General features: G+C 46.5%; 2 protein-coding genes across 2 annotated transcripts in view; one reads left to right on the plus strand and one right to left on the minus strand.

Moving 5' to 3' along the window:
- LOC135812184 (uncharacterized) overlaps positions 1-6,247 on the minus strand; it is a 7,430-nt gene extending 1,183 nt beyond the window's left edge. Inside the window, exons 1-6 of the mRNA XM_065325506.1 lie at positions 5,697-6,247; positions 4,680-4,770; positions 3,953-4,077; positions 2,784-2,865; positions 2,245-2,405; positions 1,168-1,294 (exon numbers count right to left, since the gene is read on the minus strand). Coding sequence (XP_065181578.1) covers positions 1,168-1,294; positions 2,245-2,405; positions 2,784-2,865; positions 3,953-4,077; positions 4,680-4,770; positions 5,697-5,845 — 735 coding nt within the window. The 5' untranslated portion in view covers positions 5,846-6,247. The remainder of the gene's footprint in view (positions 1-1,167; positions 1,295-2,244; positions 2,406-2,783; positions 2,866-3,952; positions 4,078-4,679; positions 4,771-5,696) is intronic.
- Positions 6,248-7,383: 1,136 nt separating this feature from the next.
- LOC135812182 (uncharacterized) lies at positions 7,384-14,984 on the plus strand. Its single transcript, XM_065325503.1, has 7 exons — positions 7,384-7,762; positions 9,837-9,930; positions 10,621-10,739; positions 11,529-11,610; positions 12,141-12,277; positions 13,801-13,927; positions 14,648-14,984. The coding sequence occupies exons 1-7, from the start codon at positions 7,521-7,523 to the stop codon at positions 14,714-14,716; spliced, it is 870 nt and encodes a 289-aa protein (XP_065181575.1). The 5' UTR covers positions 7,384-7,520; the 3' UTR covers positions 14,717-14,984.
- The last annotated feature ends 1,294 nt before the right edge of the window (positions 14,985-16,278 follow it).

A 16,278-nucleotide genomic window follows, 5' to 3' on the forward strand; every position in this document is an offset into this window, starting at 1 on the left:
GACAACCGCTCCCTGTGTTCGTTTCGGTTTTTGGACGTTTGAACGCTGCCTATTGGCTGTACCACTTGAAGACCTTGGCAAGACACCCAGTCTGTACAGGGCACCATTCTACACGTCTCCATGTGGGTACAAGATGTGTTCCAGGGATTATATGGATGGTGATGGCATAGGCAAGGGAGAATACATCAGTGTTTTCTTTCTGCTTGTGAGAGGTGAATACGATGCTCTGTTACCCTGGCCGTTTCAACGCCGCGTAGCCAGGATACTGATAGACCAGAGTGATAGCATTGTCAAACGAAACATCACATACACACATACACACACATACATTCATACATACACACATCCACACACGCATATACACACATTCATACCCCCTCCTGCTCTTGTAGCAGTTGAGCATTTTTTTACCTTTGCAAATATGGGGTGTGATGTGTTTTCTTCTTCTTCTCTTGATTTGTTCTTTCTGCCTGACTTCTACAGTCAGTTTTTCAGCCTCACCAGTGCCAATTCAGGTCTGTACATTTTCTTCCCTTCCTTTATTTACGTGGCCTATGTTGCGGCTGTTTTCATGCTGGCATGTTGCCACTGGGGGTTATGCACCCGTTTTTTTTCCATCATTCATGCGTTTGTCGGGGCTAGGGTTTTCCTAGTGATGTAACGAATAACAGATTATTCAAATTTCGTCGATCTCTTGGTCCTCAACAAGTATTCGATCGGATATAATCCGAATATCTGCGGGCGGGCGAAGTCTGCATACCGCGGTCACGACCCTAGATCTCTCGACTTGAATGCATAAACTTACTTTGAACTGTGTTGCAGACAGTGACTACGCATGGTGGACTACGCGTGGTAGACCGTGGTATACTCTACTCTGACTCGAGTCTGAAGGCCTGTGTTGTGTGTTTTTGCCACATGTACACTTTGCATTCGAATTGCAGAATAATCTTTCGTTCGCTCGAGCGTCATTCCCTAGATTATTCGTTCGTAAAATTCATGGCTCGTTACGTCACTAGTTTTTCCTTTGCCCAAATGGCCCTCCTGTCACATTCGGAAGACTGTGCTGCTAAGTACCTGTTGTTGTCCTCCCCCCCCCCCCCCCCCACCACCACCACCACAACTCGACGTCATTACTCATAAGGTAGAGTACTGCACACATCAACTTACTTTGATCAAACCGGGTAACGCCACCCAGAATGCGTAGTTCGGGATCGTCTCCCTGCCGCGTTCGCCGTTGCGGATCATCATAAACGCTATCCCTCCGCTCAGGTACATCAGAGCAATTGTAAAGAAGCTGAGCAGAGCAAAGGGGCACAGAATGAGAGGAAGATGTGTGAGGAATACACCATGCCAAACTGCATCCCATTAATATCCGTACTTTGGCATGGAATTTTTAGACTTTCCAGGGAGAACACTTTCCAACGCAGTTCATTGGACAAACTCCATGTTTGCCGAATAATAAAACAGTACAAGCTACAGGAGCTCTTTGGGGCATGCATGCAGTGACACACTGAGAACAGGAAAAGGATGATGGATGATTGTGTTTGTACAAGTTAAATCTTCCATACACATAGCCGATCAACAGTAATCCGAAACTGACAATACAGTCCTGGACTCCATTTAACACGTTGGTGATGTAAGGCTTACGTTTGACAGCAAAGGATCTGAAGAGTTCAAAAGCTCGCTGCCTCAGTACGCATGGAAACAACATTTATATCATGCAGTATTCTGTTCTCGAGGTTTGTGGTTTCTCGTGAAAAAATAAAAAATTAATAAAAAAAACATACAGACTCACAGCCTATTGTTTCCCGTGCGCGTGTTCTCCCCTAGATTGTGCATGGCTCATGTGTCATGGAGATTGTGCACGTTGGCATTTGCTCACTGAGCAATACGATCTTTAAGTTTTCTTCCCTCTGTTTTCTTTTTCAACTAAATTCTCCCTAACAGATCTCCCTTTGGTGCGGACATTGAGCTAAGAAGCCGAGACGTCTGGTGGGCTGAGCTTAATGGGCCCCACCACCACACTACATTATTCACCCCAGTGTCTGGAGGTATGTGGATTTTGTAAATATAACATCAATCAATCCAGGTATGTTCGGGCTTGCTTTAAATGGGGCTTTGGAAAATATATTTTTCATCGCTATGAGGTTCGGCCTCATTTCCTCTGTGCTGCACTGATGAGTCCACAAAGGACTAAACAGTGCTGTCCGCAGATTGAGTATTATCAATCAATTACAATCTCACCTGATGCTCAAGATGGAGCCCATGCTGATGGAGTTTTTCTCACTGGTGCGGTGATGTGGTCCTGTGGGACCAGGTGGCTGCGGTGCCGTGGTACCGGGGGGAGGCGGCGCCTGAGTAGTCGGTGGGATTACGCACGTATGCTTTGAGACCAGCTTGAATTGCTGCATGACAAGGAGATGAAAACAGGTGGAATGGCGGGTCAGTCATCGCAATGCAACCATCAGTCTGCAAAAACATACCTCAGGTGATTCTAGGATTCCTTAATTGGTCTACAATCTGGCATCATTGATTGCCCTGTTCTGGTAGAGAATATTTCCTATGTATGCCAGTATATGCGGAGCGAGAACAAAATACATTGAACCCGACCAAACTTGCGTCTCCACAGAAACCCACTTTCACCATTCTGTGAGACCCAGCCATTGGCAGGTGAGAAAAAGGCATCATTGCCTGTTCGCTTGGTGAAGTAAACGATAAAATACCATAAACCATAGGTATTATTGTCGCCTAAAACAGATACCAACTGATGAACGCAAACTCACATAGTTTCCCGCAGGGTCCTCCTTCACAAACGTAATGTCACTTTCCACCGACGCATCACACGTGAATGTAACGACTGCGGTTCTGGGAACAAGAATCAAGCCACACACAAACAGAGGGATTCGAAGTTGAGGGAATAATGAACAGAACAACTGATAACGATGTTGTAGATTTGCTACTGCGTATAATGGACACTGTTTCGGTAGTGATGAAGGCATGGAGCAACGTACCCATCCGATTCCCTTATTACTAATATCAGGCTGTCGTTTCTACTGGTACCATCTTCAGTTAAATGGACGCAAAATGGGTGCGCAATTTACAAACATGGATGTAAACATACAATAATGCGCCCGCACGCTCGCACACGCAAACACAAACATGCACACACACACTCTCCAAGGTTCTAGCAAAATGAGGGTATGGGAGGGGGCAGGCACATCACACAATTATTTTGACCGAGTGCCCTACGGCGAAAAAGTGGCGCCCTCCTACTTATTTGTCGATTTTGCGTTTCGTGCTGTTTAACGAAAATGCAGTCGAAAGTCAGTAACAGAAGGTTCATAAAGGCACATTTGTCTGGGGTAATGTCTGGCATTCGCCGAGGAACGTTGCAATTTCCATATGAAGATAATTTTGGAAAATGGAAAAATGGGTTACCGGCCAACTGGTTCGCCTGCCCGCCTCCTGCAAGTTTGACCTATCTAGATCTGTCATCTCTCTCTCTCTCTCTCTCTCTCTCCCTCTCTCTCTCTCCTTCTGTCTCTCTCTGTATCTCTCTCTCTCTAGTTCTTGCTCTCTCTCTCTCTCTCTCTCTCTCTCTCTCTCTCTTGTTCTTGCTCTCTCTCTCTCTCTCTCTCTCTCTCTCTCTCTCTCTCTCTCTCTCTCTCTCTCTCTCTTGTTCTTGCTCTCTCTCTCTCTCTCTCTCTCTCTCTCTCTCTCTCTCTCTCTCTCTCTCTCTCTCTCTCTCTCTCTCTCTCTCTCACACACACACACACGCAAACACACACACACACGCACGCACGCACGCACGCACACACACACACACACATACGCAGGTTCACACAAATGTGCGTCTCCCGACCTGCACCGCAATACGTTCACTTCTGACCAGGTAATGAACACCACACACCACACAGAGCACTCCTAGCACAAAAGAACCCGCCATATGTACCTCGGGACTTTGCTCAGCACGTCTCCGTTGCCGTATTTGATTGTTCCACCCACGGGAGCCGTATCTGTGACTTCGATGTTCACCGACGTATCGCGTCCGCATACTGAATCACCTCCTTGGCAAACCTTTACAGATGGAAACAAACAGTGAACTGTTTTGCGCTGTTGTTTTCATAACCTCTCAAGGGGTCAAAGCACGCCAGCCACTTCATGACATGGAAACCCCTACGCCATCGCCAGTACAAGTGGCCTGGCTGCTGCAAAGTGAGACCGTACAAATTTGCCAAAAAGAGACCGCCTGCGCCCGTCACGGTGTAGATTTTGGCAGGTTTTGCAGCTCCTGTTGAACACTGTAGTAAGAGAATGCCGCAGAGTTGACTTCTGCATTACTCCATCAAATTCATGACTACGAAATCCATCTAAAATTTGAAAGCACCATTCACCCCTTTTCAAGGAAGTCGATAGCGTGAATGCTGCGCATGTGAGAATGTTGCCATGTCTTCCCGTCCCATGCCTGGCAGCCTGCCCATCTGCATGAACGCCTACCATTGCTACCAGTCTAAATATCGATCAACATGTGCTACCTTGCCTTCCGTGTGGCAGGTGATCCCGGGTTGCCCGTAGGGTGGCAACCTTGACTGAACGGTGTTCATGTTTGGGGAAAAATAATTCTAAAAATAAGGTTAAATATCAGCTCGGCCAGGACAATGCACAAGATGGTTACTCACCAACACATCAGCTTTGCACTTGTTATCCACAAATGGTGAACATGGATTGTAACTATACTTCCAATTACTGGCTCCTTTAATGTCCTTGAAGCTGAAATGAATAACCCACCAGAAACCACAAAAAAAGAGTAAATTATTATGGCTCGTCCCATAGGGAAAATCACAACGGCTGATAACATCCAAACATCCAACAGCAGATGCATTGCCTGAAGGTGGGGGTTGAGGGGATAAGTCTCACAACCACTGGCACAAGTGCCGAAACCCCCCCCCCCCCCATTAGCCGCACCCATGTAGCTGGCCATAAGTTGGTCATAAATTTCCATCTGACTGTGGGTATGTACCTCTTGTATCGTGATCACAAAAACAGTGTACCATTTTTGTTATTACGTGCATTTTCGCGTTGAAGTAGACGAATAGGTCCACATCTTTGCCTGTGCTGGAAACAGCGTATGGTAAGGTTTATCTGGTGTGACACATACTGGGGAGGCATAACTGTACCAACAAACACTGGGTCTACCACAAATAGGCATATGCGGATAATGCCGGCAGAAAAATTGGCAGAATTCGGTACTTTTCATGCATGTTTGGTATGTGGATAAAGAAATGGAGCAGAATTCGAGGAGTTGCCCGCCATAAGGTTTGTATGGTTCTGCCAATTTCACTGCTTTGCGAGCAGAATCTGCCACCTTTTCGAGCATTATCCGCACACCCCTAACCACAAGTTATAATATTATAATGCATTACTAGTATGTACATCACTAGTATGTACTGTAAGTTTGCAAAGGTCTACTCCCAGCTAGTTACAGGAAGATGAGAAGACTGGTCCATGAGGGCCTGCCACCACAATAAAAAGGAAGAAGAAATAGCCCCGCCACAGTGTTCTTCCTCTTCTCCTTTTTTATTTTTGTTGTTGAAAACCTGCGGGGTGCGAAAGCACCTTTCGCCCCCCCCCCCCCCCCCCCCCCCTGGATCCACCCCTGCATCTCCTTGAAATCTATACAGCAAGGGTCTACGTACAATGGCGTGCCGTCCGACTTGCTGATCGCACTGAGATCCATGTGACCGCTGTTGTCGTCCATATCACATGTGCAGAACGAGCCCTCTCTCAGCACACACGTCGCCGCCCTGCCCTGCATGGCGCTAGCGTGCACGACAGTACCAGGCATACAAGGTAGAGGGGACCTAATGCGGACATAGTCCCTGAGTGCGCCATACCAAAAATCAACTCCCGATCTTCTTCAGCAGAATCTCAAATATTTCAGACTTGGCACCTGCGACCTGTTTTGCGGAACATTGCTTCTTCGACCGGTTTGAAATGATACTATCCAGCGCGAATAGCAGGCGCTGTCTACAGTCAGCACTTGGAGAAAGAAATTGGATACCTAAGTAACCGCTCAATACTGGTGTGGAAGGCTGGTGACTTCTGATCGTTCCACAAAACAAACTCGACAATGACGAGAACGAACAATTTCCATTCAAACTGGTGTCAAGTCACATGGGGAGATCTACTAGTACTGCACTACTGCTAGTACTGGTAGTACTGGGCCCAAACCTCTAAGTCTAAACTGTTTTTTCTCTTGCACTGTCTGCAGTCTCCTGCAGATCGATCACGCATCTTCTGCCAGTTCTCAGGTTCTGGTCTCGGACTGCCAGAGTCTGATGGTAGATCTACTACCAGTACTACAGTGCTAGCAACTGAAATCCGACCCCCTGAGCGATGGGTTCACATTCTTTGCGATGTGAGCGCACCGCTCAGGGGGTCGGATTTCAGTTGCTAGCACTGTAAGTCTGTAAACTGTGTAGTGTGTACGCATAGACAGCGCTTTGCCATGCAACGCGATGAAATTATGACTTGTCAACTCCTTGGCGCCGGAAAGACCGTTCTCACGCGTGTGCTCCGTGCTCTGTCTGCGTCCTAGATCCTGGCATGATACTATTATTGATAGCTAGCACTGCCATGCCATGAATCATGACTCGAGACATGAGACTTGAGTCGAGAGACGGACTTGTGCCGTGTGGAGTTGTGCAGTGGTGTAGCATCTGGCGTTCTGTTTGAAATGTCTTTGACATGCCCACTCGTGGCCGGCCACGCTCCTCCCTAACCATGCTAACAGTAACCTGGCAACACTGAAACGACTCGTATTTGAGCTGACGCTGTAAGTAATTGCTGTAGTGGATGAGTAAACTCAGCGGTTTCATCCGCGTGAAATCTATGCAGACTCGACGATCGGCATGATCTGGCATGTCATGGACTGTAAAAGCAGAAATTTTGGTGGTGTTTTATTTTCTGCAACTTCGGTAGGCTAGTCTGTGTGTTTCTAAACATTCAAGCGATGCCAACGCGACGCCAACGCGAATCCCGTGAATTATTATTATTGTTTTAACTTTGGTACCTAAAATATAACTCACCGAAAAGTTTTTAGTACTAGTACATTTACCTGGAAAATGGGTTTACGGAAAATTTCCCGCCACGGAACCGCCAATTTTGGATAACACCGAAAACATTATTACACCACTGAAAATTCCTGCTTTTACAGACTCGATAGATCATCCGAAAAGTGGGGAAGGCGAGCCCGGGCCCGGGTCGCGCGGCTAGGCCGAGGGCCGGGGTGCATGCATGCAGCATCCGCGTGACTTCAACCATGCACATGTAAACCTAGTTATTGAAGCGAGACTACACATGGTAGGTCTACCAGGTCTACAGGGAGATTCTGAACGCCTTCTTCTTGTCGCTTTCATTCCAAACAAGTACAAGAGCTTCTCGCGAAGATCAAGACATTAGCTAGTGGTTCCTTTTTCCTTCATCTCGCCTGGCGGTGAATTGTGGGCCCAGCTGATAGAATGGCGACTCCACCATGCCGTCAGCTGAAATCGACCGTAGGAGGATTCCGTAGTTTATGCAGGAGCGCCCTGTCAATCATGCTGATAGTTGTTTTATTTCTTAGCGGTGCGGTGGAGAACGCTTGGGCCGCTGCGCAGTGCAATATGAGATCTGGTTCGACGTGCGCTTGTGAAATGGCGGACGGCAGTGGCTTCATTGACCTCTCTTTGATCAGTAACAATGGAGACAACCCCAAGCCTTTGTGAGTAGTCAATGTGTGCTCGTTTTGTCATCATGGCGTTCATTCAGTCAGAATGTGTAGCATGGGATGATACCTACTCTTGTGGTGAACAATGTCGTCAGGTATCGCACTATCTCCTGTACATCCTTGTGTGAATGGGCACGGTGCCAATGAGGGGGCGATTTGGCCTTGCTCGTTGTGGGAGAGCAATAAATACAGGGACGTAGGCGAGGGGGGGGGGGGGTGCTTGGGGGCCAAAGGACTAGGCCCCGGTGTAATATGCCCGAAACTTTGCCGAAAATGCTTTTGGGAAATTCTCGTAAACCTTGCCGAAAATGCTCCCAAACCGTGCCGAAAATGCTCGGAAAATGCTCACTTTTTTGTCATCCTCAGCACACGTCGTCAAAACCAGGGAGTCAGAAAATACTCAGTAAGAGACTTGCTCGAGGCTGCCATGGTAAACAATTCATAAACTACTCAACAAGAAGCTAACCCACGGAATGCGGAAGTGACGTTCTTGTTTGGGAAGTTTTCTTCTCTCAATTTTGATACACAACGGCCAATTGTGCTCCGTTTCCCCCAAAATGCTGCATGACGACTGGCGAGCCCAAAGTGCTGGGATCGCGGATTGTACCGAAAATGCTCAAAAAAATGCCGGTATATTACACGGGGGCCTACAAAGGACCCCCCTAAAAAGATGTCGATATTGGTTCAGAGCTGGTTCGAGAGAAAGAGACCACAGTATACGCGGACCGCTGATCACATCGCACACTGTAGCCATCCCTGTTCAGACCAGGAGTAGTAGGTACTACTCCCTGGTTCCGACCTGCCAGTACAATGCACCTGAAAACAATCCACGTGCAGTTGAATATTTTGTCTCATGATTGACCATTTTGCGATGAAACTTCTAGTATAGGGCAACCCCGCTTTGTACCTGTCGTTGTGCATTGTCACGCCAGCACTCAGCAGGCTCAGCACATGATTAATTTTGTATCGCACTCCACGTGTTTTTTTTCGAAGCAAAGAATCATTAAAAAAACACCATTGGTTGAAGCAAGGAAGTAGCACCACGGTCTATGTAAAACACACGTCAGATATAGCAGTTTGTTTCACGCAATATTCTGCATAATGTAGTTCTGGCTGTCAATTGGTCACGTTGGAGGTTGTGGAAAGGCATGCAAAGAAGTTCCTTTCATGTATGGCAAGTGTGGGTACAGCAGCAAAAGAGTGTGAAGTAAAGTTGAACTGCAGTCTCCGTTTTTGTGGGAAATAGTGTAGGTTTGATCAAGGATGCCTTAGCCAGAGGAGAGTCACACCGCCAAATGTATAGATCGAAATCGGACCAGCGGCACTTCAAAAGGGAATACTTGAATTGTGATTTCCTTATGAACCACAACAGTTTGGTTATTCTCATGTCAGTGCAGTACCTGAACATGGATATAACTATATTATCAGGGGTGTGGGGTACGATACCATCACCACGGTATTGAACGTACCACTCTTTGCCCTGGGTACCCGGGCACTGATCTCTACTCTAAATTCCCAAAAATGTGTTAAAGCTCAGCCAGGCCTGCGCCAAGAGTTTTAATTAAATGTCAGATGGCTGACCGTACCACACTACCTTCCGATGACGCTGATTATGATATGTTATAGTCACTCTCACTGTGGGTGGTAATGCAATGAAGAGCTACACATGCTTCATAGCGTCACCAATCACAATGAGCACTCGCCCGCCGAGTGGATCAGATTTCTTTTGCATGTGTCTCTTACTAGGGGTGTACACGGGTAGTCGGGTACCCTGGGCTACCCGTGAGGACCTTGGGTAGGCGGGTACAGAATAGTACCCGAAAACCCGAAGTCGCAGATGACATCATGTACAGTGCACGTGTACAAATTTATGGAATACTCTGCATGTCTACGCAGTGTGTAAGGGAAGGGGTGCATTGTGGTGTTACCATGGAAACATTACTCGATCAGGTACCCGTGTGCTACGGGTGGAAAACTACCCGAACCCGATACCCGAAGATCATGCTGCCCGGCTCACCACTACCTCTTACGCAATGTATTGCCATTTCTGCTATTGTTCCCCCCACAGTTTCACAGGAATAAAGCAGCCCTCGACCCAGTGGGTGTACTCATACAATCCTTGCAAAGGCTTCGAGGATGGCCATTGCGTCAAAAATAACGCGGTGAGCATAATTACGAAACATGGATGTTGAGCCAATAGTAAATGTAGAAAGTAAAAGTAAAAGGGCATAATCAGTGTTATGCTTAGTGGTTGCACTTTCTGACCGTATAATAGTATCCAGTCACAGTGGGGAGAGTTACTCTTAACTTCTATCCATAATGTCCTTTTCCTTTCAGGATGATTACGTGCTGTCTTTCCATAGTTATGCTGGCAGCCATAGTGGAATGTATAAGACCATGTGTGTGCGTGCGTGTGTGTGTGTTAGTGTTAGCGTGTACTGATCTCAGGCTGCCTGTTTCAGTAGCCCTCAGGGCAGGGTCGGGTTGAGCCCAGCGATGTATTGCATGGTTGAGCAGGATCTCGGTTGTTTTGGGGGTAGCAGGTCAAGGTCACGATAGCTATCGTTACATGAATAGACCATCGTCCATAAGGAACTTCATAATCCGTGGGCCAAGCGCACCTGGTAGTTTGATCTCATGTGTTTTTCATAGGTGCTACAACCCCTGATTTCCAATGAGTACAGAAGCCAATCATCTTCTTCCATGAACAAAAAACCTGACTCTCTTTCCTCCTGCCTCTGTTTAACAATAACACGGGTGTAAATTGCAGTATAAGCTTTGTAGCGCCTTTGCTTCTTCGTGCATGGCTTTTTGACCAACACGGGTGCAAATTATCATTATTTGTGGCGCAGGTATGTCAAAACCAGGGTGCTTCCTGCGGTCGTCAGCCCGATGCCAAGATCGACACGACCGTGAACCCTCCCACAATAACATACACGGGTGGAGATGTGTTCTCCTCGTTCGGCCCTAGGTGAGTACTATAATAGCAAGTACTAGTTTGTTTTCTGGGGGGGGGGGGGGGGGGGGGGGTTGTAAAAATGTATGTTTTCTAGCTGCTTGGCATGTAAACAGTTGGAAAATTCCCTTTTGTCCAAAAACATATTTTCTAGCTGCTCGGCATGGTAACAGCCGCACGGTTCCCTGGACTTTCGTAAAAAAATTCTACCTGCTTGGTATGGTGACAGTCTGATGTTTCCCTGGACTGTTGTAAAAAGAAATTCTAGTTGCATGGCATGGTAACAGCCAGAAGTCGTTGTATTTCTTGCCGGCCGAGCGCAGCGAGATAGGCGAGAAATGATTTCCCGCGAAATATTTTCAGTTGCAAATATGGCATCTGGTGTGTTCTTTATTGTCGCTTCTTTTCCTGACTTCTTCAGTCAGTTTTGAGTCTCAGATCTGGCTGCGGCTAACTACCCTTCACTTTGTGTGTTGTCGCTATTGCTGTCTATGTCTCTGTGTGTGCCAGTATATGTGGAGCGAGAATCCCTGGACTTTTGTAAAAAAAAACAAATCATTTCTACAAGTAGCTGCTTGTCATGGTAACAGTCGGAAGAGATACCGAATTCAAACAAATCAATACCATCAATACCATACCAAGTCTGCCTATACTTTGATATTCAGTATCAGTACACTGATAACTTGATCGTTCTCCCTGTTCCAACCAAGAGATAAAACCGTACTGATATCTGTTGTTGCTGCTATCAATGTAGCCTGACTCTTTGTCGACTGGTCGCTGGCTTGCGTATGAATGTTCTCTCAGGAAGTCCGTCATAGCCCTTATGTGTGATCTGAGTACCGACCATGATATGAAGTATAGCAAGGAGGATCCGAAGGGGACCTATGTAAGTCAATGTGCCTGAAAATGGTAGCAGAGTAAAAATACTGATACTAATATGTCATCAGGTGTGCAGGAATGAACTCGGATGGAGAGCCAAGGATTAATTTATAGAAAAGAAACGAATATTTCAAGGGTTTGAACTGGGGGATGTGCAAGAAGAATTGATTGAAAATCGCCTCTTTTGCTGGCCCAGAAGGGCGGCGAACTCGATTTCCTAGAAAGAGATCTATCTGCCTACATCAAACTGCAGTGAAATTTAATCCCCAAAACAAAGGGATAGGCGGCTTTGTTACTGACCGCTGAGTTGTATGTTGATATTTTCAATGAGATATTGATTTCATGTGATGACCGTCTCTCAAAAATTTCATTGTTTACAGTCTAGCTCATTTCAGAAAGCACGATATCAATCCATTCCATAGGCCGCTGTAGGCAAGATCAGCTGTAAATGAAATAAGTTTATCCAAAAATCGGATTTTTGTCTTTGACTCCATCTTGTACGCTCTGTTTCCTACTGTATTGTCTTCTTCCTTTCAGCAATACACATTGACTTCGAAATACGCTTGCGTTCAGAAACCAGGGACCACACAAGCACCACCGCCAGGGCCCACAACAAGTGCAAGACGCTCTCCCGAGCACAACAGCATCAGCCTGGGAACGATCATAGATGTTAGGTGAGCAGCAGAATACTAGCGTCTGAAAGTCGTCATGCCGGTAACGGCAGTGCCAGTGCGATTGGTCTGTGCAAGGGGTTAAGGAAATTAGTTTGCCTCGCAATATGGTCCGACGACCCCCCCCCCCCCCCACACACACACCCAGTTTAATGCATGTAATGTATGCTTCCATTGTAGGTCTAATCGTCCAATGCTGTGCCAGTTGCAGCTGGTAGGATGGAGACGAAAGCCAGCAATTGTTTTACAAGTACAGCTTACTGTAACTGCCTCCCCCTTTGTCATGATCATGGACTCATGTATTGTAATACATGATAGCGGGTAGATGTGGCAATGGGAGTGAGTGTGTGCGGGTAAGTGTGTGTGTGTGTGTGTGTGTGTGTGTGTGTGTGTGTGTGTATGCGCGCAGGTAAGTGTGTGTGTGTGTGTGTGTGTGTGTGTGTGTGTGTGTGTGTGTGTGCTTTGTGTGTCCCATATGGTGCAGTGGTATGTGCAGCGATTTCCAATCGATAGGTTGCGGGTTCGATTCCCGACGATTATGGTCACACACGTCTTTCTTCTCTTTCTCAGACTCCTCCTGACTTTTCTTTCATTCTCCTGGGTGGTTACCAACAGCCAGTGCATGCCGGAGTATGTGGTGTGGTGTGTGTGCGTGAAAAAAAATTAAAAAAAAAAAAAAAAAAAAAAAATTAAAAAGACCAAAAAGTAGGGATTCACTGGCCAGAAAAAGCCACTTCATAGCTGTGTGGTGTAGACCAGGCTGAATAGTGGTGGTCAATTCTTCAGCCTTGCAAGCTGTTGAATGGTGCAATCCCAGCACAAGCTGCTATGGCTTCTGCTGTAGCATCGCTATCATCGCCTCTGGCGATGGGCGTCCAATGGTCCAATGGTGTGTGTGTGCGCGCGCGTGTGTGTGTGTGTGTGTGCGGGGAAGTGTATGTGTGTGTGTGTGTGTGTGTGTGTGTGTGTGTGTCTGGCTCGTGTTTGTGAGCGTGTTAATGTAATCGTGCTTGCATATTTTGGTACTGATTGTCAGTACACTTAACACAGTAAAACCTCCCCTAACCGGACGACGTTGGTGCAGTGAAAGCTGTATTGATAAAAAATTATGCCGCTAGACCCAGGGATGCATGTTCGATCCACAGCACGTCATTGCTTGATCATGTTGTGTTGTCAATACTGGATTCCGATTGATGCAGGGTCCTGCAAACAAAGGTTTTACTGAACTGATGGTGAAGTAACGTGCTTTATTAATGCACCCTGCATTACGCTACAATTCTTGAGCAGCCAAGTACTGTATTTCCCCTGATATAAGTCACACCATTTCGAACTCCACAACAGGGAAAACTTGGGGGATGTGACCTAAAATCAAGCATGACCCACTACCGAATTGAATATATTGAAACGGTATGACGTGGACCTGAGAAATGGGTGTTACTTTCCAATCGGGAAAATACGGTATCTGTCTGTCTCGTTACAAGAATTCTGATGGTGTTCTGTTTGTTTTTTCTCTCCATCTTTCACAGTGCTTTGGCGGCAATTATACTGTACCTCAGCATGGGATCGACGTTCATGTTTGTACGACGTGAAGCGAGGGGACGTGAAATGTTGCCAAACTATGCATTCTGGGTAGCCATTCCCGGCCTTGTCAAGGTATGCACTGGGTCACATCATGTCATCAAAAGACAACATTGTTTTCTTTGTGGGTATGCGTGATTCGTTTGGCTAGCTCTATTCGGGAATGAGGGCATTATTTGCCTGTTTTCTTTACCAGTTTGAAAGAGTGGTCTTCGCTCATTAACCTGGTGATGCATGGACTTGCACACGTGCATGCAAGCCGATCCGAGTTTCGTCCAGTTTTGCCTTTTCAGTCGGGCACTTCCCTGGAAAGGGATTAGTTGATGTCTGAGACTTAGGTTATCTATGGACATTACACAGGCAACCGGAATGTATAACGATGTGGGTCTCACCCAGTGGTGCACACGAGTAGCCGGGTAGCCGTGCTACCCGTGAGGACCTCGGGTAGGCGGGTACAGAATAGTACTCAAAAACCCGAAGACGCAGATGACATCATGTACAGCGCACGTGCACAACTTCATGTCATACTGCGCATGGCTAGCCAGTGTGTAAGGGAAGGGGTGCATTGTGGTGTTACCATGGAAACATTACCCGATCGGGTACCAGTGCTACCGGTGGAAAACTAACGGAACCCGCTACGCAAAGAAGATACTACCCGACTCACCTCTAGTCTCACTGCTGCCCACTCTAGTCTCCGCGGGAGTAGGGTCGACTCACCATGTTTGTATTATGCCTGAATACTGTAAAGGTATGCATTCTTTGTTTGTTCTTTTCCGTGTTTCGGTGTGGTCCTAGGAGGGCTTCCTCTTCATCCTGCACGGATTCAAATCTCACGGCTATCGGTCTGGATATGACCAGATATAAACCAGGGAATTGAAGAAGCAAACCAACCCTATGGCAAGAAGAAGGCGTGTCTGCACATTTCCACAACCTATCGGAAACACACTCCGCCCTCTCTCTCGTGTATTGAGAAACTGAGGACGGTTTGTCACGATTTTCAATACGCAGAACAATCGCCTCTTGCTGATCTCATTTTTGAAATGCCACAATTCACGGAAAATGTTCCTGAGCCAGCTTGGTTGCTTGGCTGCTTCGCTGCTCGAATTGAAAAAGGTCCTCATTGTGCACTGGACCTCATTATGTCTATTATTGACAGTTGCATACCGTTTATGGCTCTGATATATTACTATACTTGAATCCCAGCCTAAATTATATTATTTTAAAATAGAGGAAATTCCTTGACTTCACCGCTGCATTTCTGGTACATGTACCATAGTAGAAATTCCAATATACATGTACTGTGTCTTCACATACGCATACGCATGCTATCAGTATCTTGGATTTCTGCTGGAATTCACAACAGTGTACTATCAGTATCTACATAATTATTATTTACAAAGAGAAAAACTTCCTTCTGCCAGCGGAGAGGGCTCGACACAATAATGTGGAGCACTATTACACATAAAAGCACAATGTAGGTTTACAGAGTTGTCGAAACTCGGAGTTTCTTGCTCAAAGCAGAATCATCAGGCGACTAAAGTCGCCTGATGATTCTGCCTTTGATTGTGATTGTGCCTTTTGTGTGCAATTATTATTTATGTATTTGCCACATACGTTTAATGTTACGTTTAATGTTACGTTTAACTTTAAAACTTCTATGGAGCACATCTAAACCTTTAAAAAAATAGTTGCTATTCTTAGATTTCATGATACAATCATGTATAGTCAAGTGGTGTGCTTCACTGTCCGATGAGTGCTCAGTATACAGTACCCATGTATTGTACGGCAGAGCCTTGTACATTATAAGGTGAGAGTCAAGGTCGCCCAAATCGCTGGCGAGTCACAACCAGAGGATTCGCTTGCGCCAGGCCATCACCATGATCACCATGCCTGGTGGCACGTCGACGACAGTACAAAGACTTTTTTTAAGTCAATCAGTCATGTACATCATCGAAAAATGGGGGTTGGAGGGGTGCAGCAATGGGTGGGCAAAGCGGCATGACTTCACACCTGCACAATAGACCAATCCCGAAAAGATTGTCTGGGTTCGTGAAAGGGGGCACGCGTGCAAGCCAGCAAGTGTGAAGTGCATCGTTTTGTATTCAGTTTGTGTGTGTCAGCTCATGGCGGAGGAGAGAGAGACTTTTGCTCGCCGAGCTGAAGCTAGAGGATTTGATGGAGTCCTGCCAGCAGCTAGTTAAAGGACCTTCGGTACCTTAGGCAGACCCTGACGGAGTTTGGAGGCTAGATAGCTCTCGGTGAGGAGAGAAACATTCGCTTGGCGATCGACTCTCCGTAAAAAATGCAAGCTACATAGCGCCGACATACTGCAACAGCTACGATTTCAGCTGACTTCTCGATCTGCTGCTTCACAAAGTTCAACTATTTACAAGTCCTGACTGTTGTAGTCTGAAGCTGGAGTCTCA

This window comes from Sycon ciliatum, chromosome 3, assembly GCF_964019385.1.
Source record: "Sycon ciliatum chromosome 3, ocSycCili1.1, whole genome shotgun sequence".
NCBI classification, from domain to species: domain Eukaryota; kingdom Metazoa; phylum Porifera; class Calcarea; order Leucosolenida; family Sycettidae; genus Sycon; species Sycon ciliatum.